Source organism: Nanorana parkeri, unplaced genomic scaffold (assembly GCF_000935625.1).
Source record: "Nanorana parkeri isolate BGI_ZX_2015 unplaced genomic scaffold, ASM93562v1 scaffold800, whole genome shotgun sequence".
NCBI lineage: Eukaryota > Metazoa > Chordata > Amphibia > Anura > Dicroglossidae > Nanorana > Nanorana parkeri.
In genome coordinates this window covers 277813-304201 of record NW_017307068.1, presented here as the reverse complement: position 1 = coordinate 304201, position 26389 = coordinate 277813, and the positions used below count along the sequence as shown (strand labels likewise).

General features: G+C 44.5%; 1 protein-coding gene across 1 annotated transcript in view; it reads left to right on the top strand.

Annotated features, from left to right (window-relative positions):
• The first annotated feature begins 8536 nt into the window (after positions 1 to 8536).
• The window catches only part of NIPAL1 (NIPA like domain containing 1), a 32428-nt gene continuing 14575 nt past the window's right edge, over positions 8537 to 26389 (top strand). Inside the window, exons 1-2 of the mRNA XM_018564957.1 lie at positions 8537 to 8729; positions 25113 to 25388. Of these exons, the coding sequence (XP_018420459.1) occupies positions 8675 to 8729; positions 25113 to 25388 (331 nt within the window). The 5' untranslated portion in view covers positions 8537 to 8674. The remainder of the gene's footprint in view (positions 8730 to 25112; positions 25389 to 26389) is intronic.

Genomic DNA, 26389 nt, shown 5'->3' with positions numbered 1-26389 from the left:
TGGCGAGTGAATGGCGCTGTAGCCACGCCCTCCGGCCGCAATGTGATCGCCTGCACAGGATCGCAGGGCAGATTGTGCCTGCAGTGCGTTCCGGTGCAGTCAAAATGCTGCAAGCACTATTTTGACCGCATCATGCCGCAGGCACAATGTGCCCTGCGATCCCGTGCGGGCGATCGCATTGCGGCCAGAGGGTGTGGCTATGGCGCCATCCACTTCAATGGCCCGCCACTCCCCCTCCTACCCGGCAAAAATTGAGCCGTCCGCAATGTGGTGCAGTGCGTTCCGGCCAGAATCGGGCCGGGACGCATGACAAGTGGTGTGGACGACCCCTTAGAGCCAGAAGAAGAAGCTGGTGAAGCAGATCTCTGCTGCATCAGCTTCTTTGGGGTCCCTAGGTGACATTAGGGGTATGAAAACCCCCTGATGTCTCCATGAAGAGGGCCTGTCACATTATATGTGCTATTACATAAGGGGCTTTTTAGCCTGCTTTGTGATAGCAAAAAAAATAATTAAAGTAACATTAAAAAAATGTCAAATGCAAAAAAATTTTTTTTTAAGTTTCCCCTTTTTGCACGTGCACGCACATACAACGCAAACACGCGTCGGATGCGCCTACATGCAAAAACAAAAATTGTGCCACAAAGATGTTATGTATCGTCGCGAGCGTCGGAGTGAGAGCAATAATTCTTGGCCCATCAATCACTGATAGCACTAAACTGATGAGCGGTAGAAGCATTTAAAGCGTCGCTTATGGAAAATTTTTGGTTATTGTAGTTTTTGGCGGTTTCATGGATGCTTGACATGTTTAGTATCTATTTGCCCGGCGTGACCTCGTCTTTTATATTGTACCAAAAAATTATCCATTATATTCTGATTCTGTGCACTAAATTTCATTTTAGTGTATTGTATCCTAACAATACTGGTTTGATAAACATTTGCGCGAATACCGTGCGACATAAAAAATTGCAACTAGCATCTTTTTATTCTGCAGGGCCTCTGCTTTCAGAAAATATATCATTGTTTGGGGGTCCGAAGCTGTTTTCTACCAAAAAATTCAGATTTTATCAGGTGTGTGCAAATGTAAGAAATTGCTCCGGGCAGCAAGTGGTTAATGAGTGTATAAATATTTGAATATGTGTGTTACCTTATTTTCCCTGAAGCAGTGATGCTGAACATTTTTTAAACCTCGAGCGCCCGAACTGCAACGCAATACTAAAGTTATTTTCAGTGTTGGCACATTGAGATAAATATATTGATTTTACGTCGCAGTTTGGGCACTCGGGTTCAAAAACATTCGCCATCACTATCCTAGTCTGACAGCGACGCAGACGAGTGGCCAGAGGTAGCGGGGGATCACGTCACTTCCGTCCAGTCCGGCGGCAGAGGAGGCCAGGCACCAGCAGCAGGAGCAGGTAAGGAGGAGCTGGGAGAGAGATGCAGCCCCAAACTGCCCACCTGGGACCCCTGCAGAGCCCGCCATAGAGAGTCTCAGATGGGCTGTGCAGCATGTATGGTGGGCTCTGCAGGTTCACTTTCAGGTGGGCTGTGTGGGGTGGGTCCTGTGTCCAGCGCGCAACTAAGCCCAGAGTCCGGCGCGCAACTAAGCCCAGAGTCCGGCGCGCAACTAAGCCCAGAGACGGGCGCGCAACTAAGCCCAGAGTCCGGCGCGCAACTAAGGCCAGAGTCCGGCGCGCATCTAAGCCCAGAGTCCGGCGCCCATCTAAGCCCAGAGTCCGGCACGCAACTAAGCCCAGAGTCCAATTCATATACTGCTCTGCATTGCTGTATAAATGTATTGCTGGGATTTGTAGTCCCCCTACAAGCGGTGCCATTCTGCATTAGAGTGTAAGCTCCTCTGTACAGGGAATGATGTGACTGGCTCAGTGTTCTCTGTACAGCATTGCGGTATATGTCAGAGCTATATCAATGTATAATAATAACAGTGTGACTGGCTCAGCATGGCGGCGGTGCAGGGGGGGCGGGCGACGACGACCGGGCTGGGGGGGGCCCTGGCCTAAAGCCGTGTAAGGGGCCCCAAAATTTCTGAAGGCTGCCCTGCTGCTCACAGTGTTTACAGATTATGCATTCTAAGGAACCAAGAGTGAGGCACACCCTTAACAAACATAGCTACATGAAGTAATTAATACAATTGGGTTATTAATCGACACCTAGGAGAGCATTTTCCTATTGTTCCATGTTTCATTTATGTTTCCTTTCATATATTTGCTGTATTCCTTACTTTGCACCTTGTTGTACAAGGTGTTGGCACTATTCAAAAAAATAATAATAATGATAATAGCTGAAAGTATATTTCTCTCAAGAAATAAAATGGAGAAGCCAAAGTTCATTTAGAACCTAGCAGACATTGAATACACGGACAGATCCTAAATATGGTGCACTGTGCCCTTGCACACTCTTCTTGTGCCCAATGCCACTGTAGTCCATGCCTCTGCTTGTGAAAGCTTGTTACACAGGAAGGAGGTAGATCACCAAGCTCTTTCATTATTTCCCCCTCATTCACATGATAAGGGAGTTAACCTGTCACATTGCCCATTCAAAACCCTATTGTCCCTCCCCTTCAACATTTTTTATTAAAGGAGAACTATGGGGTTAGGACTTTTCCCCATAGTTCTCCGAAGGGTAATGGGAGGACACAAACTAGCGTCCTCCCGTTACCCAAAGCTCAGTATACTGCGAGCTACAGCTCGTGGTATACTGAGATGTCGCAGCTGAAACGGATCCCGACAATTATGTCTGGATCCGCCCAGCTGCATGAGTGACAGCTGGCTCTGCCTATCTAGAGACAGAGCCAGCTGTACTCGGCCCGTCTGTTCCACCAGTCAGCGCTGTGGGATCGGACAGGGGAGGGGAGAATCCAGTCACTCCCCTGTCACGGCTCTCTGCAGTGACAGGATCGAGAAGTGAGTGAGCGCCGGTATGTGTTCGTTCACTTCCCGATCTCCTGAGTCGACCTGTGACAGTTTCATTGTCACAGGTCGGCTCAGATTATGAGGCTGAGTGAAAATCACTCACCTCATAATTCTCCTTTAATGCGTGCACCTTGTTTCAGTCATGGCACCCTTTTAAAGTACGCAAAATCTAAAGGCACCCCAGTCTAAGATGTAAAAAAAGGACTTTTACCTCCTCTGAAATTAATACAAGACCCTTATCCCATATAGGGATAAGGAGCCCCCCTCCTTTCACATTAGAGTTCCCGCTTGACATCAGAAGCCCCCCTTCACATCAGGAGCCCCCTCCATATCAGAAGCCTGCCTGCCCTTGGCATGACTCTATGCAGAAATTTGGAGGCAACCCCGAGGAAGACAGCAGGCATCCTGGTTGATAATGCCTGCAGTAGCAGTTGGAGTTCACTCCTAAAGGTGACCCTACACTGTGCGACTTCAGGCAGGTTCTTGAGTAACAGGTCGAAATTCGCTCAGTGGGTGCTGCTGTTGACACCCTTTTGGCCCGCATCCCTTGATCGAAAAATCTTCGAGCGAACAGAGCGGGCAGCCTGTGAGCTGCCAGCTCTGTTCGGGTATTCTGACAGCGGCTGGCAGTCACTGTCAGAATACAGACAGCGGGAGATTCCTTAAACAATGCTTGTAAGCGTTGATGGAAGAATCTGTAATATTTTCCTTGTTAAGCCTGCAGGTGCAATCATTCAAATAATTACTGACCAGCAAGCGGGAAGGATTTCCAGCCTAAACTAAAATTGGTCCCAGTAACATGTCCTAGTAAAGCTGGCCATACACCTATAGATTATCTGCAGACTTTCTATGGTCAGATGGAAAAAGTGCAACAGATTCCTCCATCTGCCCTAAACTGTGTGGATGGAGGAATCTCCCGCTGGTCCAAGTTTCAGTATCTTGCTAGTCGGCCCCGCTGGCTGTCAGAATACCTGAACAATCTGATTAGATACAGGCATTGTTCAGGCATTTTGAAAATCTGCAGATAATCTATAGGTGTATGGCCAGTTTAACCAAAAGTGTCATGAAATAAACTTAGTAGGGTTTGTTCAGCTTCAAGCCCACATCGCTTTGTTTTCCTGTTTGCATGTGCGTGTCTACAGCCGGCTCACATAGTTAATAATGGTTTCAAGAAGTCAGACAGGGAAGTTACATTTGCATCTCTCACCATTCCTGTAGACGGGTTTTATCCTCTGCTTTTTCATCATGTCAGCTGCTCTGCAAAAGCCAGTGTACACAGGTTTTACTTATTTACTTACACTTATTTAAAAATATTCCAGAAAAAAAGGATAATGATATTAAGTTAAATGGGAAAGTCAGTAGTAATAAGATTTCACTTTACCTTACTAGTAAGTAGATGATTAAGGGTCCATTGACATCATAGTGTTTTGTTTAATACACATTTTTTCACAGTGCACCTAGTGTGCGTTACCATTCATTCATTTGAATGGTGCCCCAACGCACTTCCTGGTGGCCACGTGCTGCAGCATAATGTGCAGCTTCACAATTGTTTGTGGCGAATGCACTTTTTTTCCATACAGCGCAAGGTACAGTATTGCTTTACCATGCATTGTGCTGCACTGCAATTTCTAGAGGTGCATTGGGGTGCTCTTCAACTGAATGGCAACACAATGCATCTAGTGCACAGTAACGCACGATACGTGCGCTGTGCAAAAGCCCTAAACATTCAGTATTGTGCGATTAATGCAATGCTCTGGTGTAAATGGGCCCTAAAGCTGGCCATACATGTATAGTTTTTTTCTCATCCAGCCTGTGGGCTGAACAAGAGAAAATCACTTGATTCCATGTAGTCACTGTTCAACTAAAAATTATCCACCTGGCTCCTTCAATTTTCCAATTAAAGTTTGAGTTTAATTTAAGGTGGCTATACACTTTACAACCATCGCAAGACCTTAGTCTTGCGATGGTTATAAAGTAATTAAAAAAACGTACGATCTGCCCATCATGGACAGGCAGATCGTACTTGCGGACTTCCGATGACCGCAATGCTGAACGGGCAGTGTGCGCATGCGCACACCGGCCCGTTCGGCATTTGTCTCCCGAGCACCGTTCAAACTAGCCGAAAATCGTAAGATTTTCGGCTGGTTTTCTAGCGTGCTCCTTAGACAAAAGACGTGCGACCGTACAGTAGAAACGGTCGCACGTCTTCGTTCACACTGCACGATTCTCATACGATCGCGGGATTTCCTGCGATTCTCGTACGAGAATCGTGCAGTGTATGGGCACCTTTAGGTTGCGCCACCCACAGCTAGAATGTTAAATGGTTCACAATGTATAACAGTGTGACAATATTCCCATACTGAGCTCTGTCCTAGTTGGGTCAGCCTGGGGCCTATGCCAAGCAGGTGGGTGGACCTAGTGGAGCATCATTCCAGTAGAGCGCAAGAGAACAGTGCAATGTCAGTATAAATCTCTCCACCTTCCCTTCCTACACTCATACCTCTGCCTCCCTCCACGATCGATTGGTAATGGAGGGAGGGATGTACGTGCTATAACAAGTCCTATTGGACACTTCAAAGCACATTAATTGATGCATTATGGGATGAGATCTTCCCATGAACTGCAGCAGGAGGCGGCGGGAAACCGCCGATTTAAATGTGACAGCTGGTCACATTTAAATCGGCATGTAATGTCGATTTAAATGTGACCATGCCGAGGCTCCACTACTTCGAGCGTGTGGCTCCCCCGCCCACTGTCACTAAGCTCCACACAGCTGTCACATTTAAATCGGCGGTTTCCCGCCGCCTCGATATGTTCCTTCTCGAGCTTGAAAAAGAGGTATCACTCCTCGAAACGCGTTGCTCATTGCCTTTCCACCCTGCCACTACCCTCTTCCTATCACAGACCCGACTGATAGCTGACAACTCTCAGCCCACGGCACCCGCACACTACCCCAGCCTGCGCCGACAGTGACCGAGCAGCACGAGCCGCAGCCGCGGTCACAGCAGCTCTGCCTGCTCCTGACACCGCTGATTCTTTCCCACACCACTCAGCCCCTGGACTCACACAGCGGGCCACGGACTGAGTCCCCATTCCTGTGGTTGCTCTTTTCCCCCCCTTTTCTTCCTCGCCCACAGCCTCCTCTCCCCTTGTGGATGCACATCCCCTGGCTCACCAGTTCCAGGTATATACCACGGATGACCCGATCCTTTGCACCGGCCGTCCATCCTCTGGTCCCGTGAAACGAAATGTAAGTGCTTATTCTTTTTCCTCAGCTATCCTCCGGTTTTTCACCCAGTGCACCCATTGTCACACTATTCTCCTGTCATTTTCCCTGGGTCTCCCGACCCAGCCAGTTAGCCCACCTAGTGTTGCGCCCTTTTTGGTTTTTTTATTTCAAGTTTGCAAGCACTGTTCAGCGAACAATTTTCCAGCATGTCAATAGATTGAATTTTGTCAAGGGAATAAGGCCACCCAATTGAATGTTGGTTGCTTCCTGCTGTATTGGCTGAAATTTGATCCTTATAGACCCAGCTTTAAGCTGGCCAAACATTAAGGTGGATTCACACCACAGTGTTCCGTTATGCTTTCATGCAACGCATCTATCCTGCATTACAGTATGGGAGGTGCATTGCTATTCACTTGAATGGCACCCCAAACACACCACCGGCTGCAATGCGCTCGACTGTGCCGCAACATGTGGTACCACAATACCATGCATTGCAGTGCAGCTACAAAAAGTAGTGCATGCAATGAATGCCAACACAATGCACCTCCCCAACTGTAACGCACGGTCGTTGTGCTGGGCGGTAGGGTTAATCAAATGGAACCATGCGATTAACGCAACGCTATGGTGTAAATGGGTCCTAAGAGATTTTTTTTTTGTTCTGCCTGCAAGCTGAAGAAAAAAAAATCAAACAAATTCCTCCATCTACCCATGCCCATTAGGTGCCCATTAGGTAGATGGTGATGTACCAGTAGCTCTCAAAGCGGATGCTGGTAGATCAGGAAGGGTGTGAATGGTGGCCGCTTTATTCCATTTTGGTATATTTATTTCGCTGTGCACACATGATTACCTATTAGCCTGAGTCTGCTGAGCCAAGCTCCCTGACACCTTTCTGGTGGATACTGGTGGTTGAAGTGCTATGTATTACATCAAATAATATTAGTATACACAGCTTGTTGCACTGCACTGTTTGCAAAATACAGCAACGTGACCCAGGAGAGAGAGCGGGCAGAGACAGCCAGGAGACAGAGCGGGGAGAGACAGCCAGGGGAGAGAGCAAGGAGAGACAGCCAGGAGAGAGCGCGGGGAGAGATAGCCAGAGGAGAGAGCGGGGAGAGACAGCCAGGGGAGAGAGCGGGGAGAGACAGACAGGAGAGAGAACAAAGAATGACAGCCAGGAGAGAGAACAAAGAATGACAGCCAGGAGAGAGAACAAAGAATGACAGCCAGGAGAGAGAGCGAGGAGAGACAGCCAGGAGAGAAAGCAAGGAGAGACAGACAGGAGGATGAGCAAGGAGAGACACCCAGGGGAGAGAGCAAGGAGAGAGAGCGGGGAGAGACAGACAGGAGAGCGAAGAGAGACAGCCAGGAGAGAGAACAAAGAATGACAGCCAGGAGAGAGAACAAAGAATGACAGCCAGGAGAGAGAGCGAGGAGAGACGGGCAGGAGAGAGAGCAAGGAGAGAGAGCAAGGAGAGACAGCCAGGAGGATGAGCAAGGAGAGACACCCAGGGGAGAGAGCAAGGAGAGACAGCCAGGAGGATGAGCAAAGGAGAGACAGCCAGGAGAGAGAGCAAGGAGAGACAGCCAGGAGAGAGAGCAAGGAGAAACAGCCAGGAGAGCGAGGAGAGACAGCCAGGAGAGAGAGCAAGGAGAGACAGCCAGGAGAGAGAGCAAGGAGAGACAGCCAGGAGAGCGAGGAGAGACAGCCAGGAGAGAGAGAGAGAGAGAGAGAGAGAGCACAAATTACATGTGGCTTGTCATTTCAAAAGTAGATCTTAGCACAAAAAAATGTGGGCACCCCTGATCTACACTAAACAGCACAGATAGATCAATCTCCTGCTGCGGCTTTTGTTTTCTGACATCCAATGACCTCTGCTATCAGAATTTCCAAACAGTGACAGCAGCTGATTGGCAGCAGTCATTGTTTCAGTCTGGCTCCTTTGACAAAAACCAGTTGAGTAATCACCTTTTATTGAGAATCCAGGGCCACACACTGTGAATATTTTGCCTGAAATCCTAACAGTTTATAACCAGCCTTACAAAGTCACATGATACGTTTTAATTCCAAAAATGTGACAGTAGAATTAAACAATACATAAAAAAATGTGTACAGTACATTGCGGTTACTGAGCCTGAACCCTTGCCTTCCTATAACCATGTTTGTGAATTAAAGATCGCTTGGCAATAACTCAGCAAACAGTCACCTTTAAATACCCAATAAACACTCATTGTGTACAGGAAAACAAAGCAGCTAAAAGCAGGTCTTTGAGAAGTGAGTGTACATGGGTCAGAACTTGCAGAAATAGTTTCTTGACGGCAGCCAGTGGCTTGTCACAGAGGCTGTGACACATAGAGTAATGGAGTGTGGATGGGTGTAGCCTACGTAGTCATATTAGTGTAGTGAAGGCAGGGAAGAAGGGACAGGTCTGTAGTGTTCAGTGTACAGGAGGTGACAACACTACAACTACCTGGAGAATTCCAGGGACACTCAGGAGAGATATTCCTGGATTGAAGGATGGGAGAAACACCACCCATTATCACCCTGCCAGCAGGAACAGTCTGCAGCACAGGTTAGTGACATTGCTTTTCATCTATTACCCACATTTATATTAAATGACATTTTTATTCTAGCTGTACATTTCATCTACATCTCCAACAAAGCAGCCTGTCTTCAACTAGTTATCGGATTGTATTTAAAGTAGAACATGCTTTCCACAGTGTTATGTCTACATATAGCCAGTACATTAAAGAGAGATGAAAGATTTATTTATAGGAGCAGCAAACCTGTGCTCACTTTAAATAACCAATCACGTTCAGAAGAAACAACCATCTTTTTAATATTTCCCTTGTGCTGGTTCAGATCAAACAGAGACTTGACCAAGATAGAGTCAGCAATGTGCCTGAAGTGTATAACATAAAACTAAAACTTGAGGTTATTCTACACCGATACTGAATTCATACTTGGGAGGATGAGATGAGTGGCTTCATTTTCTTTAAGTCGAGGATGTGTGATCAGGTGTGTCATTTTGTGTTGGTAACATCATTAACAAAGGTAAAAGAAATTGTAAAGCCTGAAGCCAGTTTGTAAATGTTGGCATGTGTGAGTAATATTGTATATACAATGAAGGGAATTGATCTAAACAGGAGCAGACAAAATCTGGAGCAGTTGTCGATGGCAACCAATATTTCATTTTTAAATCTTAAGTGAACAAACTGAAGAGAGAAGTTGACTTGTTGTCATGCACAACTGCTCCAGATGTTGTCTACTCCAGTTTTGATAAATTCCCCCCGGCATCTTTGCAACTACCTAGTGCAGTGTTTCTCAGCAGTCATGTCACCCTTTAAAAGTATCCAAAAACTTGGGTCCCAAAATTTTGCCCTGGGGCTCATTCATGCCTTACTTATTGTTTATTGACCTCTCCTTTTAATTGTCTAAAATTGTAAAAACTGTAAATATAAAATATGTGTGGTCCCTTCAAAATCCTTACCAGACCTTTCCCTAAGATAAGGGGTCAGGTATAGTTTTTAGGGGCGGAACCCAAAGCAAAAACGCAAAAAATATGTGGAGTTCACATTCTGCTTCACCTCAGAGTTTCCCTCTACATCAAGAGCCCCCTTTCTTATTAGGAACCCCTCTCACACTAGGAGCCCCTCTCACACTAGGAGCCCCTCTTCACATTAGAGTCCCCCTTTTTAAAATCAGGAGCCCACCCCTTCACATCAGAAGCACCCTTCTCATTGAAGGCACAATGATGTGAAAATGTTAAGGTATCCTGATTATAAAAGGCTAACCTGGCATATCCAGGTGATTTATACCTTCATTTTGTGCATTTGGTGGTAAATGTAAATGAATATCTCCTGATTTGTTTTAAAACTGTCCCAAAATAGTAAAACATTATTTTTTAAACTGAAGCTGTATATTTCATGCCGTTACTACGAGCCACTACCAAAGAACATCCCAAAATAAATGATCCAACTCCTGACGTGCATTTGCGGTACCACTTATTTGTACCATGTATTGTAGTAGGTTCCAGAAACAATTGTGTGCATTTTTGCCTTCATGGAGGGCAACTGATTATGTGATCAATGTGATTGCCTATCACTTTGATTGGAAATGTCCTGCCAGTGGTGGCAGCTCAATCATAGTGCTGGGGGGGGCAGGATTTAGCATCTGTTGTGATGTCACATATATGTTGCAGCACGGTATAAGACCCACTCTGTGCAGTCGGCATGAAGGAGTTAAATAAAAGATACAGATTTCATGTGGCTGGTAGTAGTAGGAAGGAGTTATGGGGTTAATGAGGTGACACACAGCACGTATGTTTTCCGCTGTTGCCTGTGCAATGTCATGTCTCCGGTATGTACAGGTGAGTGTGAGGGTTATAGTGGAAGAACAGGTGAGCTCAGCGGTGACTCAGGCAGGGAGGGGAGACAACTGCTGACCAATGGGTGGTGCAGATTACACAAAGAAATGTTGTCATCAGCCCAGAACAGAAATGGCTATGCTAATGTATGATGTGTACACAGCAGGATCATACCTAGATACTGCACAGGTGATTCACGTCAAGGGCTTGGTGCAGTGTACATGGTTGAAATGAGACACGGTGTACTGACATTTTCCACTGATTGCATGCATACATCTGTAGAAAATGTCTGTTCACGCCATCATATCATCATTTGAACCTTTCACATTAATCTGACACGTAGCTCACTAATTAAAAGGAGAGGTCAATAAACAATAAGTAAGGCATTAATGAGCCCCAGGGCACAGACAGTCCCAGGAATACCTGAAACTCTGGCAGATAACTTTCAAAAAATCAGCTAGCAATTAATCAGCTAGCAATTAAAAATCACAGAAGACACTCCAGCATGCTGTCAGGCAATTTTGATGCTTTTTTCTTTTTCCAGCTTTCAATTTGTTTCAGGTATAACCATTTTTGTTTTAGCCAATGTAAAGCTAGTTACTAGGAGGAGATGCTTGTTATATTTAAAATTGCGTGGAAAACATGCATTACGCACATTTTTTCAGGCGCTTTCTTCTTAGTCTATAGGGCCAAACATGTGCGATTCTGCCCCAAAATAAGCTCATGTATTTTTTCACGCTTCAAGCACCAGCGACACAATGTGGCAGCATTCCAGGGGTGAAAACACCCCTTTATCAAGTCAAATCCCACCTTACCATTAAAGTGCAGGATTTCTATAGCGATACCTTGCTACTCTTTGTGAATAATCACTAGCGATTATAGTAGCATGATTGAGCAGTTAGAATCTACTCATGTATTCCTACACAAATGTAAAGGGTTTAATATCTTGTGCTGGATTGGCATAATTGGTTTACAATTGGATCAAGTCCTATAACCCCACCAACCCAAATAAAAAATGTCCAACACCTTCACACAGAACAGTGTCCCCAATCCGTTAAGGTGACTACTTTACAACACACACAGGGACCATGGGGAACAAAAGTAGCCACCCTTCAGAAGGAAGGACAGTGTCGGCACCACCTCAGAGATGATGTACAGCTGAGTGATGCACAAATCAGATACATTTATGTTAATAGTTGAGGTACTTAAATGCAGTTGTAAGATCGAATTCCTGAGTTTAGTGTTACTTTTAGAAATGAATCGATTAAAGGTGATTATGCCACTTTAAAATGTTGTTTTCTGTGTATAAAAAAAGCTTGTACACAGACTGCAATAATGACAATAACAAGGTTACACTTCCTGTGTTGTATGTGTTTCATCCAAAGGAAAAGGACAAACAAGGATGGAGCATGTCAGCTGACAACAACAGAAGGTGCTTGCTCCAGGTTGTATTGGTGGCAGGTTCATATTCTTATCAGTGCCCTATAAAACGGTTATTTATCATGTGCAATGAAAGAGCTTTACTATAATACAGTTCACTTAGACAGTGGCCACTGCTTCAAGACAATATGGAGACTATGATATATGGAGGTCCTGTTCATAGTGGCCACCCAATATATGACAATATAATAATTAAAGTGACACTAAAATCAGGAGGCAAACCTTAAAAATGCATTCAAGCACCCTATTAACAAAACGGTATCTTATTTGTGCATCGCTCTGCTGCAGATCCTCAAATCATCTCTGAATTGGTGCTGACACTGTCCTTCCTTCTGGAGGGTGGCTACTTTTGTTCCCCATGGTCCCTGTGTGTGTTGCAGTGACGTGCGGGAACCTCTGGCTAGGGGTAAGGCATTCCCCAGCCCCACCCCCTGCCGACCAAAGCTCCACCTCCTGCCATGTGAAGCCCCACCGGATGTAGCCCCGCCCCCAATCTAGTATAAAGGAGGAAGGGAGGAGACAGGGAGGGGTCTCCCTTTCCCTCACTTGTTCCTCACCGCTGAGGCAGGATTTCCCTGCTGTGTAACCTGTTAGATGCCAATCTGAATGGAGAAAAAGCTGTCAACTTCAGACATGAAGCTGATAGCTTTTTCCTCCATAATTCTAGGTGAGGCTCTGCCTCACCTGCCTCCCCTAACCACACGTCCCTGGTGTGTTGTAAAGTAGCCACCGCTCCAAGCTCAATCCCATGATGAACTACAATCTCAATACAAATTAGTAAACTAAACATGAGATTGTAGTCCATCACAGGAGTGAGTTTGGAGCGGTGACAACTTTACAACACACACAGGGACCATGGGGAACAAAAGTAGCCACCCTCCAGAAGGAAGGAAAGTGTCAGCATCAATTCAGAGATGATCTAAAGCTGAGTGATACACAAATAAGATACATTTTTGATAATAGTTTAGGTACTTAAATGTATTTTTAAGGTTGAACTCCTGAGTTTAGTGTCACTTACGTACCAGCAGAATGACTGCTGTAATATGACTGTTTATTGTGGATGGCACACTTTACATCACTGTGTTATTATTACTTTCAGAGAGTGCCATGCACATTAAACTCTCCAAAGAGAAATGACGTTTGGGTGAATGTCATGTATGCAGGGCAGTGAAAGGGAATGCTTTTCTTACTGGGATTTACAACTTTGCACAGCCTAGCTGACTTCAAAGATTATGGAAGTGACTCACTGGAGTTTTTATTGATTGCAATTGTACCATTCATAAGTTTCCTAGGTGCAGGGCCGGAAGTCTCCCTAGCCTTGTGTGCAGTAGTCATATTGAGGATATGTAAGGCCGCTAATAAAGGGGTACAGACAATATTCCCATACTGGGCTCTGTCCTAGTTGGGTCAGCCTGGGGCCTATGCCAAGCAGGTGGGTGGACCTAGTGGAGCATCATTCCAGTAGAGCGCAAGAGAACAGTGCAATGTCAGTATAAATCTCTCCACCTTCCCTTCCTACACTCATACCTCTGCCTCCCTCCACGATCGATTGGTAGTGGAGGGAGGGATGTACGTGCTACAACAAGTCCTATTGGACACTTCAAAGCACATTCATTGATGCATTATGGGATGAGATCTTCCCATGAACTGCAGTATGCGTCAGGTCACTGGCCTTTTTTTTAACCTTCTTCTCTGAGTTAGTGAACCAGGACTGCAGGGCTGTGCGTAAGAGGCAGATAGGGTAGCTCCCAGTATCTGCAGTATATGAGGATACACCAGGCTTAGGAGGGGGGCTTAAAATATATGGGGAGACATGGGGGTGGTTAAAATGTATAGAGTATACCAGGGCTCAAAATGACAAGTCCTAAGCTACTAGCCAGGCCTGAAAAGTTACTCGCCACCAGTTGCCCCACCTAACCCCTACCCTGCCCCGGCCTTAACTCCGCCAGGTCAGCGGTGTGACGCAGAGTATAAAGATCAGTAACAATGCACAGTACAGAAGTCAGTGGTGCAGTACAGAATACAGAGACAAGCTGTGTGACGCGCAGTGCAGAGGCCAGCAATGTGACGCGCAGTGCAGAGGTCAGCAATGTGACGCGCAGTGCAGAGGTCAGCATTGTGATGCGCAGTACAGAAGTCAGCAATGTTATATAATAGGAAACCAGCCTTACCGGAAAAGTAGTAAACCTGCAAAGCAGGTGGGTGCTTGTAGCGACCACGGATGGCACTGTGAGCAATATAGAAGTAGTAAAAATTGTCACCAGCACACCACAATATTTACAGCAAAAAGTCCTTTAATGACAAATTGCCGTTCAGTACAAGCGCTTTCGGGGTCTATGAAGTGCCCCTTCATCAGGCTCATTCTGAGCCTGATGAAGGGATACTTCTGAGACCCCGAAAACGCATGTACTGAATGGCAATTTGTCATTAGAGGTCAGCAATGTGACGCGCAGTGCAGAGGTCAGCAATTTGACGCATAGTGCAGAGGTCAGCAATGTGACGTGCAGTGGTCAGCAAGGTGACGTGCAGTGCAGTGGTCAGCAACGTGACGTGCAGTGCAGAGGTCAGCAATGTGACGCGCAGTGCAGAGGTCAGCAATGTGACGCACAGTGCAGAGGTCAGCAATGTGACGTAGTGCAGAGGTCAGCAATGTGATGCGCAGTGCAGAAGTCAGCAATGTGACGCGCAGTGCAGAGGTGAGGATGAGACACACATTACAGAGATCAGGGTGTAACGCACAGTACAGAGGTCAGTACACATTACGGAGGTCAGCGGTCAATATGTAATGCAGTGCAGAGGTCACAAAGAAAGTACAGGGACTTACAGTTGCTTTGACCTCTTCTTCTCCTGGTGATGGTGGGGGAGCAGCGAGGTTGCCTGCACGTCCAGCCGGCTTCAGGTGCTCTCCCTTTTTCGCGCAGCAGAGGCCGGCAGTCTTCCTCTCCCACCAATGGCAGCTCTCGCCCCTGGGTCAGACTAATCCAGCACGTTATTAATATGAGTGCCCCACTCAATATGGCCGCAAGCGAGGGGCATACTGAGTGGGGCAACTCAGATTAATAACGTCCAAAAGATGTGGACTGGTAGGGGGGGGCTCTTTAAGACTGCTCTGAATCACACCGCTGAACGATCACCGGCAGCTACGATCACACCTGTCAGCGTTCCCTCTCTCTGCTCCCGGCCGCTGCAGCTTCAGAGCAGCCAGAAGGAGAGAGAGGGAGCGATAACGGGTGTAATCAGAGCCGCCTATCTGAGTGGAGCTGAAGCGGCCGGGACGAAAGAGAGGGAGCGCAGAGAGCTAGCTCCGGCTCTGGATGGAACACTACCTCCGCGGCAAGCGTTCGCTTCTGTTCTCTCTTCTCGGGCTCGGCCACTCTGTAGCTGCAGCAGGCGAGAAAGAGAAGAGAAAACAGAAACGAGCGAGCGATTGCCGCGGCGGTACTGTTCCATCCCTTGTCCCGCCGGCGAGGTACCATTGCTGACATTCCACTCGCCACAATTTTCACTCGCCAATTGCAAGGGGCGAGTGGACATTTTGAGGCCTGGAGTATATAATCATTTCTAATGGTGGCCCTAAAGAGATGTATAATAAATTAAATTAGATCACCTGTAACTATGTGCTGTATACTGAGAATACATTAGATTAATGTGAGATTATATCACCTATGTTTAACATGCAAGCAAGTACAGGGGAAACACCTATAAGTAGAATTAAATATGTATGTACTTTTCAAGCCACACCTGTGTTCTAAAAATTAAATTGAATTGTATAATTCCATCCAACATATGCTATTAATACAGCATATTAATTAACTCTCTTCATTACTACTTATTCAACTTTGTTCACCTCTCTTCCCAAGGCTGGAAAAAAAAACCCCAAACATTTTACATTGCCATATCTTTATCAAATAAGTAACCCCTTCCTGGCCACGCAGCTGTAAATGAACACCATGTCAGCACCCTGGGATGGGGATAGTTAGAGGATATGGTGAGGTTTAGATACAAATCCCCCAGTACCCTAAAGTACTCTAAGCTACCCCCCCCCCTTCCCACTACTACACCCCACACCCATGTCCCCACTTATTTCTCTCCAAAGGTGCCCATACACCGTGGTGCCCATACAGCGTGCGCACACCGGCCCGTTCGGCAGTTGTGGAACAAGCAGGCCACTAAACCGCCCAGAATCGTACGATTCTCGGTGGGTTTTCAAACCTGCTTGTTCGATGGAAGACGTGCGACCGTACAGTAGAAACGGTCGCACGCCTTCCATACACTTTGGGATTATCGTACGATCGCGGGATTTCCCGCGATTCTCGTACGATAATCGTACAGTGTTTGGGCACCTTAAAGGGGCCCATACACCCTGCGATTATCGCACGATAATCGCAAGGTGTATGGAAGGCGTGGGACCGTTTTTACTGTACGGCCACACGTCTTTTGTCGAGCCAGCATGCTAGAAAACCCGCCGAGAATCGTACGATTGTCGGCGGGTTTCTAGCCTGCTCGTTCGACAACTGCAGAACGGGCCGGTGTGCTCACGCGCACACTGCCCGTTCAGCATTGCGGTCATAGGAAGCCCGCCCCTCAGCGGGGCGGGCTTTCGATGATCGCAAGTACGATCTGCCTGTCCAAGATGGGCAGATCGTACGAGCTTCTAATAAGCTTACGACCATCGCAAGACAAAAGTCTTGCGATGGTCGTAAGGTGTATGGGCACCTCCATTAAGAAATCTAGAATTGAATGGGGCATTATTCAAATGGTAGAGGTACAGCCCAGTGAAGTCTATAGGAAGTAACTGCACTGGCACAGGTAGAGCCAAAAAGATGTCCAAATGAAGGAAGTAAACACCACAGAAGGCTTCCACTTTCAGAAAGAGGTAGGTAGGCAACCAGGTACACTTTACCTTATTGTAGGTTGGGGGTTAGGGAGTGGAGGCTGGGGACTTGTCATCTAAACTGGTACTTAATGTGCCCTTTAAATCATCATACCCACGCCTAAGGCCATGCAACATAAAAATCGGACATATTCCCCACTGGGAGCCACAGCTGCTGTGTACATCCGTCCATAGAAATCAGTTACAGGATGTGGCAGTACATGGGTCTGCCTTCAGGGTTTTACATCTGTGTGCATGCATGTATTTATGCACGTACTGGAATACACTGCCGCATCCTGTAATTGATTCCTATGGGTGGCTGTACGCAGAGGGGAAATATGCCCAATTTATACATTGCACAGCCTCAGGAGCTCGTGTGCCTCTAGGCCCTGATCAGATGAGTGAGGACCACACTTTATGGTTCTTTATTTTTATTAACCAGTCATGGTGGTCCCTATCAAACATGGTACTATTACTACATTAACAAACATTTTATGTTTTCAGTCACTAAGGGTCTTCTATGAGAGCGCAGCTTGTAGCCTTACATGCTAGAAAGAAGATGAGGAACTTTCTGGACTTTCTGATCATGTGATCACTATCATTAGCAAATTGTGGTGATTACAGCGAACTACATTAATTATTCCCATGCTTCTGTCTCTAGTACTTCATCTCCTTTCAACCTGCCAGAAATGTGACAGGCAATATAGTGTATATAATGTTTTTTTTCTGGTGAAAGAAAATACATAAAACTTACATTTTGTCTTCAACTGTGATCCAGTGTAGACTGCCATAGACAGGCAGATATTTTACTGAGAATGGAAAGTAAGGCCTCTACTTGTCCTCTGCTGCTGTGGCCCACCTAGATCTCTTCCCAACATAAAATAACCCACAATGCATAGTCCGGTTCTTGACTTATTTACTTTAAAATGTTGCTTTCTGTGTATAAAAAAGCGTGTACACAGACTGCAATAATGAAAATAACAAGGCTACACTTCCTGTGTTGTATGTGTTTTATCCTTTCGTTACCAAAGGAAAAGGACAAACAAGGATGGAGCATGTCAGCTGACAACAACAGAAGGTGCTTGCTCCAGGTTGTATTGGTGGCAGGTTCATATTCTTATCAGTGCCCTATAAAACGGTTATTTATCATGTGCAATGAAAGAGCTTTACTATAATACAGTTCACTTAGACAGTGGCCACTGCTTCAAGACAATATGGAGACTATGATATATGGAGGTCCTGTTCATAGTGGCCACCCAATATATGACAATATAATAATTAAAGTGACACTAAAATCAGGAGGCAAACCTTAAAAATGCATTCAAGCACCCTATTAACAAAAAGGACTGGAAGGGACACATGGCTATCCCTAACATCCACCTAGCTGGTAGGCTGCCATGTTGATTCAGCAGCTGGCATATTTTGTAGAGATGTGCAAAGTGCAAGGATTGAGCACATTCCAGTATTCAACAGAAAGCAGTTCTCTGTTTACTGACTTGGCACAGACATTAAGCTACATACTTATTATTAAAGTGATACTAAACTATTGACAGAAATGTATCTTATTTGTGCATCGCTCTGCTGTAGATCCTCAAATCATCTCTGAATTGGTGCTGACACTGTCCTTCCTTCTGGAGGGTGACTACTTTTGTTCCCCATGGTCCCTGTGTGTGTTGTAAAGTAGTCACCACTCCAAGCACACTCCCGTGATGGACTACAATCTCAATACAAATTAGTAAACTAAACGTGAGATTGTAGTCCATCACAGGAGTGAGCTTGGACTGATAAATAGTCTCACTGACAAATTGGAAAGCCAATAGGAGAGAGGGTGCAATACAAGCTCTACTTTTACAAAGGGAAGTCAGGATTTGTAAAGTATATGACTAGAACACTTTAAAAGCTTTTACCGCTCATCAGTTTAGTGCTAACAGTGATTGATGGCCCTAAAATGATTGCTCTCACCCTGACGTTAGCTGCAATATGTAACATGTGTAGCGCAATTGTTGTGTTTGCACGTTGGCACAACAACGCGTGTTTGTGTATGTATGTGCATGCACGAGGGGAGCGGGGGACTTGTAAAATTATTTTTGCATTTTTAAAAATGTTCTTATATGTTACTTTATTTTTTTAAATTTTTTTTACAGTAACCTTATTGCTATTCCATAGAGGGCTAAGAATCCCCCTATGTATCCTCTCCATGGAGACATCAGAGGTCTTTCAGAACCCTAATGTCACCTAGGGACCCCAAAGAAACTGAGAAAGCAGAGATCTGCTTCCCCAGCTTCTCCTTCTGGCTCTAAGAGCCAGAGAATGTAAACAGCGACACCGGAAGTGATAGACCTCCCTTCTGCTTCCAGTGATCGGACGAGAGATCAGTGGCTAGAAACCGCTGAATCACTCTCCGATCATTGCGGGCAGACCCTCCGCTGAGCGACAGCGGAGTATGGGGATACCGTTGGCAGCGGAGGGGGGTGGGAGAGCACATGCCGGCGATCTGTACAAACGATCTGGCGACTGTATAGACACTGGATCGCTTGTACCTCAACAGCCATCACCAGCTGTTTAAAATGACAGCCGTGTTCTACGTTTAACCACTTATGCGGGCCGCCGTATGTGTACATATTGCTGCCCGGAAATAGTAAAAAAAGAAATAATAATAATGATGATAAAAGAAAAACTAATTCACACAGGTCATGTTGCTCCGTACATTGTGAAGGGACGTTTTTTTGATGCGGCCGGAGCTGCAGGCAAATTTATCAGCTCATTTAACTCTATGTAATTGCAGGAGCTGTGTGCCTTTGCACAGTGCCTGCTGCAGCTTTGAGTTTTGACAGCTTCACACAGATGACTCGGATGCGGACATAATAGATCCAGATCTGTGCATCATTTGTGTGCAGCTGTCAAAACACGGAGCTGTGGAAAGCAGCGTGTGAGGGTGCTCCATAGACTTATATGAACTGTCCACATGCTTCTTCCTGCAGCTCTGGGCACATCAACAGTAAACCCTTCACATTGTATGGGGCAACATGCCCTGTGTGGCTGATGCCTACTGCCCAGATAACTTGACACAAACTTGTGGCAGGGTTAAATTGTAAGTCTTGTTAACTTGCTGCACACATTCCTGGCAAGTTGTAGACTTGCAGAACACTTGCAGCACAAGTTCTAGTTGACACTTTTTGAATTTGTAGTAAATTTGCTTGGCAGGTCTACAGCAAGAGTCCTGCAGGTCTAAGCAAGAGCTCTGCAAGTGTACAGCACTTTTGCAAAGCGCATTGATCTGGAGACTTGCAATGCAGACTTGCTGTAATTGTGCAACAAAATTGTGAAGCTTGGCAAGTCTGCAATAGTTTAGCAAGTCATTTTCAAACTTACAGCCCAATTGCTTGCTATCTGGGTGGCTCTTTAAGTCAGAAGAGACACGAGCTCTGTTGAAACCTTGCAGTTTATCTACGGCTTGTTAAGCACACACTCACACATCCTGGAATTCTTACAGAGTGTCATAGAGCACCCTCAGTTTCCTAAGGAAACAAATTGATTGTTACATTGTTAGTCAGGATGAAAAAAGACACATGTCCATCAAGTTCAACCTATAGAGATTGTTATCTTCTGGCATTACGTTATTCCACAACAAGCATTTAGAAAATGTACATAGGTGTCCTTAAGTTACCAGGAGGCAATTGTGATGTAGTCAGTTAGACCACATTTTGAGCCAGTTGGACCAGTTATTCAACTCTTTCCTTAGAGTCTCTATGTAGATCTGCAGTTGTCATGGTGCTGCTTGTGTGATCAGTCATGACACCAAACATTTGAGAGCTTGACAGTTCAGAAAAAAGCTGACATTGAAGGGTATCTATGGTCAAAAATGAAAAATAAGTCTGTGTTTCTATATTGAATTTCCATAAGTTCTATCCCACCCCTTCGTCATCTCATGGTATCGGCGAGTACCGAAAAAAAATTATCAGTACTCGTACTCGGTACCAAAATACCGGTATCGGTGCATCCCTACTTATAACCATATGAATCTAGAAGTTTGTAAACTTATTTATTGGAGATGTCCATAGGGTGTACTTCTTCAATGCACTGCCACAATTTCACTCAGCCCTGTGAATACTCAATTCTGAAATCAACATATGAACAATGTAACATTATCATTGCTTGCTGGAAGCAATGCATTATGGGATATGCGGCCTCAAGAAAACAAGATTGCATCACACCAAGCAGCAGGGAAAGAGATGCAAAGCACACTGGGAATACAGGAAGTTCTTGAAAGTGATGGGCAGACGGAAGGCAGCACTCACTACATAAAAGGGATTTTTCAAGCTTTGATTGCATTATCAAAAACAACTCTAGTATGTTACAATCCTGATTTTATAACAGGAGAGTATATGCTGGGACTTGACACCTCCTTTTAGTGCTACGTTTTAATGCCTGAGCAGATTACCCTGAAATTCGTGAAGAGTGTCAAAGATACTCTTTAGAAATTTTTCTTGCGGTATTGCAAAAAATGGCAGAACTTGCAACAGATTCACAGATTGTACCTGTCGGTAAGGTGTACATGAATCTGTCGCTACTCTGACAGAACTGGCACAAGCATCTCTCCTACCACATGGCGGCGTTTTACAGGCAAGAAAACTATTTAGTGAAGTTGGGAAAGTAATGGAAACGTATTAAACATCAGTCTCATAGGATCTTTAAGACAAATGTAAAGAATTCCTCAGGAAAAAAAAATCCCCACCGATGATCTGACCTGCTTGTGTTGCGGTTCATGAAGTCACATGTACCCAGCTTCCTTAGATAGGTTCCATGAGGATTTTATTTGCAGAATTGTCTCACACATGTGACACAATACATATACATACAACACAATTTACTCCAACCTGGAAAAAAATCCTATTTTCCTCCATTTTCTCTACCATAAGCATTTGTTATACATTTTTAGCAACACTAGCGACATACAGTGAAATTGTCGCATATAAGAACTATAAGAACTGGCCAGTCAAGGGTTCTGTAATTGGGAGCTCCTCTTGATCTGGGGACTCAGTCAGAAAAAGCTATGAAACCAGAAGCACACACAGGAGTGTGCATCTCATGGCTAAGGTTTGGCCGTAGGTCTACTGCCTACAGGCATTAAAGCAATATTAAACTCTCAAATATTTTTTAGTAATGAATTCAGATCAAATAAATATATATATTGCTCAGCAAAGTATTTCTTTACATTTTTTTCCAAAGCACTTACAGTCATCATGTTGCAGAACTGCTGGCTCCCTCTCTCTTAGTTGGGCTTCCCTGAAATTCCTGTCCAGTAAAAGATCACAAGGGACAGAACAATCTCCAGCAGCTCTCCATCTATTAGCAAGGAGCAGGGAGTAGGAAGGAGGGAGGAGAGGGGAGCAGAGTGGAGGGGAGTGTTTTGCCTTCCTGTGGCTGTGTGTTTGTGGACACACACACAGCTTAATAGCACACAGAAAGGTGGCTCCATAGAACCCTGCAAGGGTAAGAAGCCACCCTAAAACAGGACATTATGGCCAGTACTCAGGGGACCAGCTGATTCTGCGGGAAGCTAAAACTTTTAAACATCAAGGAGAAGCATCCATTGTAAGTGATGTAATCAGCATTTGAAATAACTTTAAAACATTTTGAGTTTAGCATCACTTTAAGGGGTTAAAGTAAATTTTGTTCTGCACCATGAAGCTTTTGTAAACATGCTTAGTATCCATGTGTGCTTCTCAAAGTGTTGTTGCTAAACTGAAGCCAAAACTTTGTTTTTAGTTTTAGATTTAGGTTATAACCTCTGTCAGCTTTTTTTCCCTTCACTTCCGGTCTATAAAACCACAACAGGAAGTGAAAAGGAATCCTTCCAAAGCGAGGGAGACCTTGTGGTCAGCAGGGTCACAAGAACTAGTGTCCACACTGGAAGATTTTTCATCTATTCCTGTTATGATGACAACCCATCATTTTGGATTTTATTTCACTTTCTGTGAGAATGGTCATCAGGACAAGTAGAGAGGGTGAATCTCCCTAACAGAGATACAGACAGCAATAAAAAGCTGACAGGGGTCTTAATCCCTCTCCACTCTATCCAAAACAAGATTAGGCTTCTGCTGCACTTTAATGTAAACATATCTTGGCACAATTGACTACATATTACTGGCTTTCATGAATATACTGTATAAGATTTATAAAGATCATGACACTCCTAACCCACAAAGTCATTCTGAAAAGTCCGTGTTTATTGTGCCGCTCTATTAAACCCGCAGGTCACGTGTACAGACGTGTGTACATTTAACCTGTTCTAGGCTATGTCTTGTTTGCACAAAACAGCTCATATGTAAGACAAGGTAACATTGCAATGACCTAGGCGTGCTCCAATTTGTTCTTCCCTATTTAACATAATAATCCTTGTTATTGAATCTTTTTATTCTGGTGACATTTTGTATTTCACTTTTGTCACTTCTTCATTCCTATACTTCCATAAAGTGGAATTCCACCTTTCACTGCGTTTTTTTCCTAAATTTGCCAGAGCTGCCATATTGTAATGTACACAGTATATTTTTACTTACTTACTTTTTTTTTTTTTATTCAGCACAGTAGATCCATTCTGGCTTGATGAGCTTTTTTGTTTTAAATTGCCCCATTTCATTTATTTGTTACAGGTTGTATACTGCCGCCCTCCTCTCACATTTACGGTGTCTCCTTTTCCTAGTAAGTTGCAAAGGAGAGACCTGTGTGTGCTTGCTCACAGCCACTGACGCACACAGCACTCGTTAGATGGGTATAAAATGGCCTCAGAAAGTATTCTTTTTTTTCAATAACTGGTGAATGGGTGGGATGGGAGAGAGCGTCGCTCAGAGATGGGTTTTACAGTATATCAAAGTTTTTTTTCCCACCATCCCATCTAACAATACCTATCCATAGAGGCTGTTGTATCTATTGCTCCCTCTCACGTCACAGCTCTCTAGTAATCACTAGATAGCAGAAGGATCAGTAAAGCTCAAACACTTTTTAGAACTGCAATGCAGGAAGCGGAACCTGGGTTCTTTATCTTCTTAATACGTAACAAGTTTGAATTTGTTACATATTAGGAAATGATGGCTGCTATATACATATAAAATGACAAACCATACAAGAAACACATTTTTCAAACATTAAAATAAATTGGGTTTTTTTTTTTTTTACATCAATAAGACCTTTTTACCTGTATAGCTAAACAATAATTATAAAGACTTTACATTTCTTTTATTAGCAACATCCACTGAGTATTGCTCCATGAAAACCACTTCCCATGCAGGTGCTATGTCCCAGGCTTTGACACTGTACACTGACTTGTAAATCAAATACCTAATTTAACTTTTAATGTATTATTAATGTCAGGGGTAGGCAACCTAGGCACTCCAACTGTGGTTAAACTGCAAGTCCCATGAGGCATTGCAAGACTTTGGCAGCCACAAGCATGACTCCCAAAGGCTTTTGTAGTTTCAGCTGCCTAATTCTGATTTATGATATGGAAGATAGAATTCCAGGTAAACCTTTGTAATAGAATTATTCCAGATTAGGAAGATCAAGACTGTTGGCAAGGTTCCTGTGAACAGTGTAACTTGTAATAAATAGAGTAATAAATAAGGGTGTGATTAATACAGTTGCTATGAGATCTATCAGAAAAGACATATGGAGAAAATTATGCACAACATTGCAGTGTGTTCATGGCAGATCATCCCTTAGGGCCCATTCACACCACATCCAGATCAACTCCAGATCAGACCAGATTGTTTCCGGACCCTATGCTATTTCTGGCCTCTGTTCACACCAGCGCAATCTGTTCCAGACCAGACCAGAAAAATACTACATGTCTCATTTTGTCTGGTCTGGAATGCACTGAAACTGCGGGCAGGTTCACACCATTTTCCAGACCAGATCTGGTCCGCAAAATGGTGTGAACCTGCCCTTAGACTGGATATACAAGGTTAGAATTGCATTTGATATAATGTATCTTCAGAAGTTAGACCTTCATTATTGTAGTTAATGGGTCAAATTGAAGGAGGATGATGGAAAAAATGTTTCGAACATAATTCAGTGAATGTAAAACAATGAATGTGGTTTTCATTCGAGAAACCCCATCCATTCCAAAATCAAATGTTAAAATCAAACATAATTTCAAACGAGGCATATCCAAAATGTGTCTAATTTTTGTGAGTTTTAATTGCAATTTGTTATTTTTGGGGTTCTCTTACTGGTTACTACGACAATAACAGAATTCTATATTGTTTCCTTTATTCCAGGAGCTTTGTTACCATTGATGTGTCCGCACAACATTTCCCAAGCATGGTGTCTAATAATGAACACAAGTCAAAGTCCATCGTCATTCATCCCTGTACAGAACAGCAGCCAGTCCAGCAACGAGACCAACCTGAGCATTGCCACATCATTTGGAAACAAATACAACCTGTACATTGGCTTAATATTAGCAGCCAGCTCCAGTCTCTTTATCGGGTCAAGTTTCATCATGAAGAAGAAAGGCCTCTTACGGTTGGCTGAAAAGGGAGTCACCAGAGCAGGTGAGGAAAATAAGATGTGTTTGCTTATGATAAGATAAGCACCCTATTTCAGATAATGGTCATAGCATGTGTTATACATTAATGTCTCGGAAATGTACTGTCACCCGGGTCACGAGTCTGAATGTTTACACGTCACACACATAACAAAATATTTCCAAAGTCATAAACATGTCATAGTTCCGGTTTAGAAGTACCTAGTGGTACTTGTAAATTTACAGTCTATACAGAACAATAATGATTGAAGGCAAAAGCTACGCCTAGGTGACACAGGCAAAGTGAAGAAAAGTGTGTGTGAATCACAAGACTGGCTGAACATGAATACAATAAATATTTTGCTGGCGGTTCATTATATTTACACTCAAACCTTGTTACTCGCATATCTGAATAACTAGATCATTAAAGGGCTTTTTTTGTGGGTAATGACCGATTAATTCCCAAGATCACCAGGGGATGCTAAACAATGACAACTACGCAGAGCCGGCCGTGGCGTTACGACTGGCTCTGCCCAGTTGTTATTCATGCTCGGCAGCATTCGGCTATTCACTCACTGCCGTTCGGCTTCTATATGAATAGGGGCGAATGGCAGCGAGTGAGCTGACGGAGCTTTGGATCAGCCGATCCAGATGTTGGATCGGCTGAGTCGCAATCCTTCTGCACTTCGGCTCAGCCGAACATGCAGAGCATGTTCGGCTGACCGAAATGCAGCCGATGTATGGCTGATTTCAGCCGATGTACGGCTGAAATCAGCTGTACAAGCCTGAAGTGATTAGCGAAACAACGATCGGCTCACTTCACTTCGGGTGGGTTATTCACTCTGCTGCCTTTGGCAGCTTTGTGAGTAACCCTTTAAGCATATTTTCCGCTCAGGCTGAATGTAATGTAATATCAAATTGTGGCCACTAGATGGAGCTGAGGTGCATTGGAAAGAAATATTTATGTCTTAGGCTCCAGCTCCGTCTAGTGCATTGGTTCCCATGCAGTGTCCCCTGTCCTGCCACAGT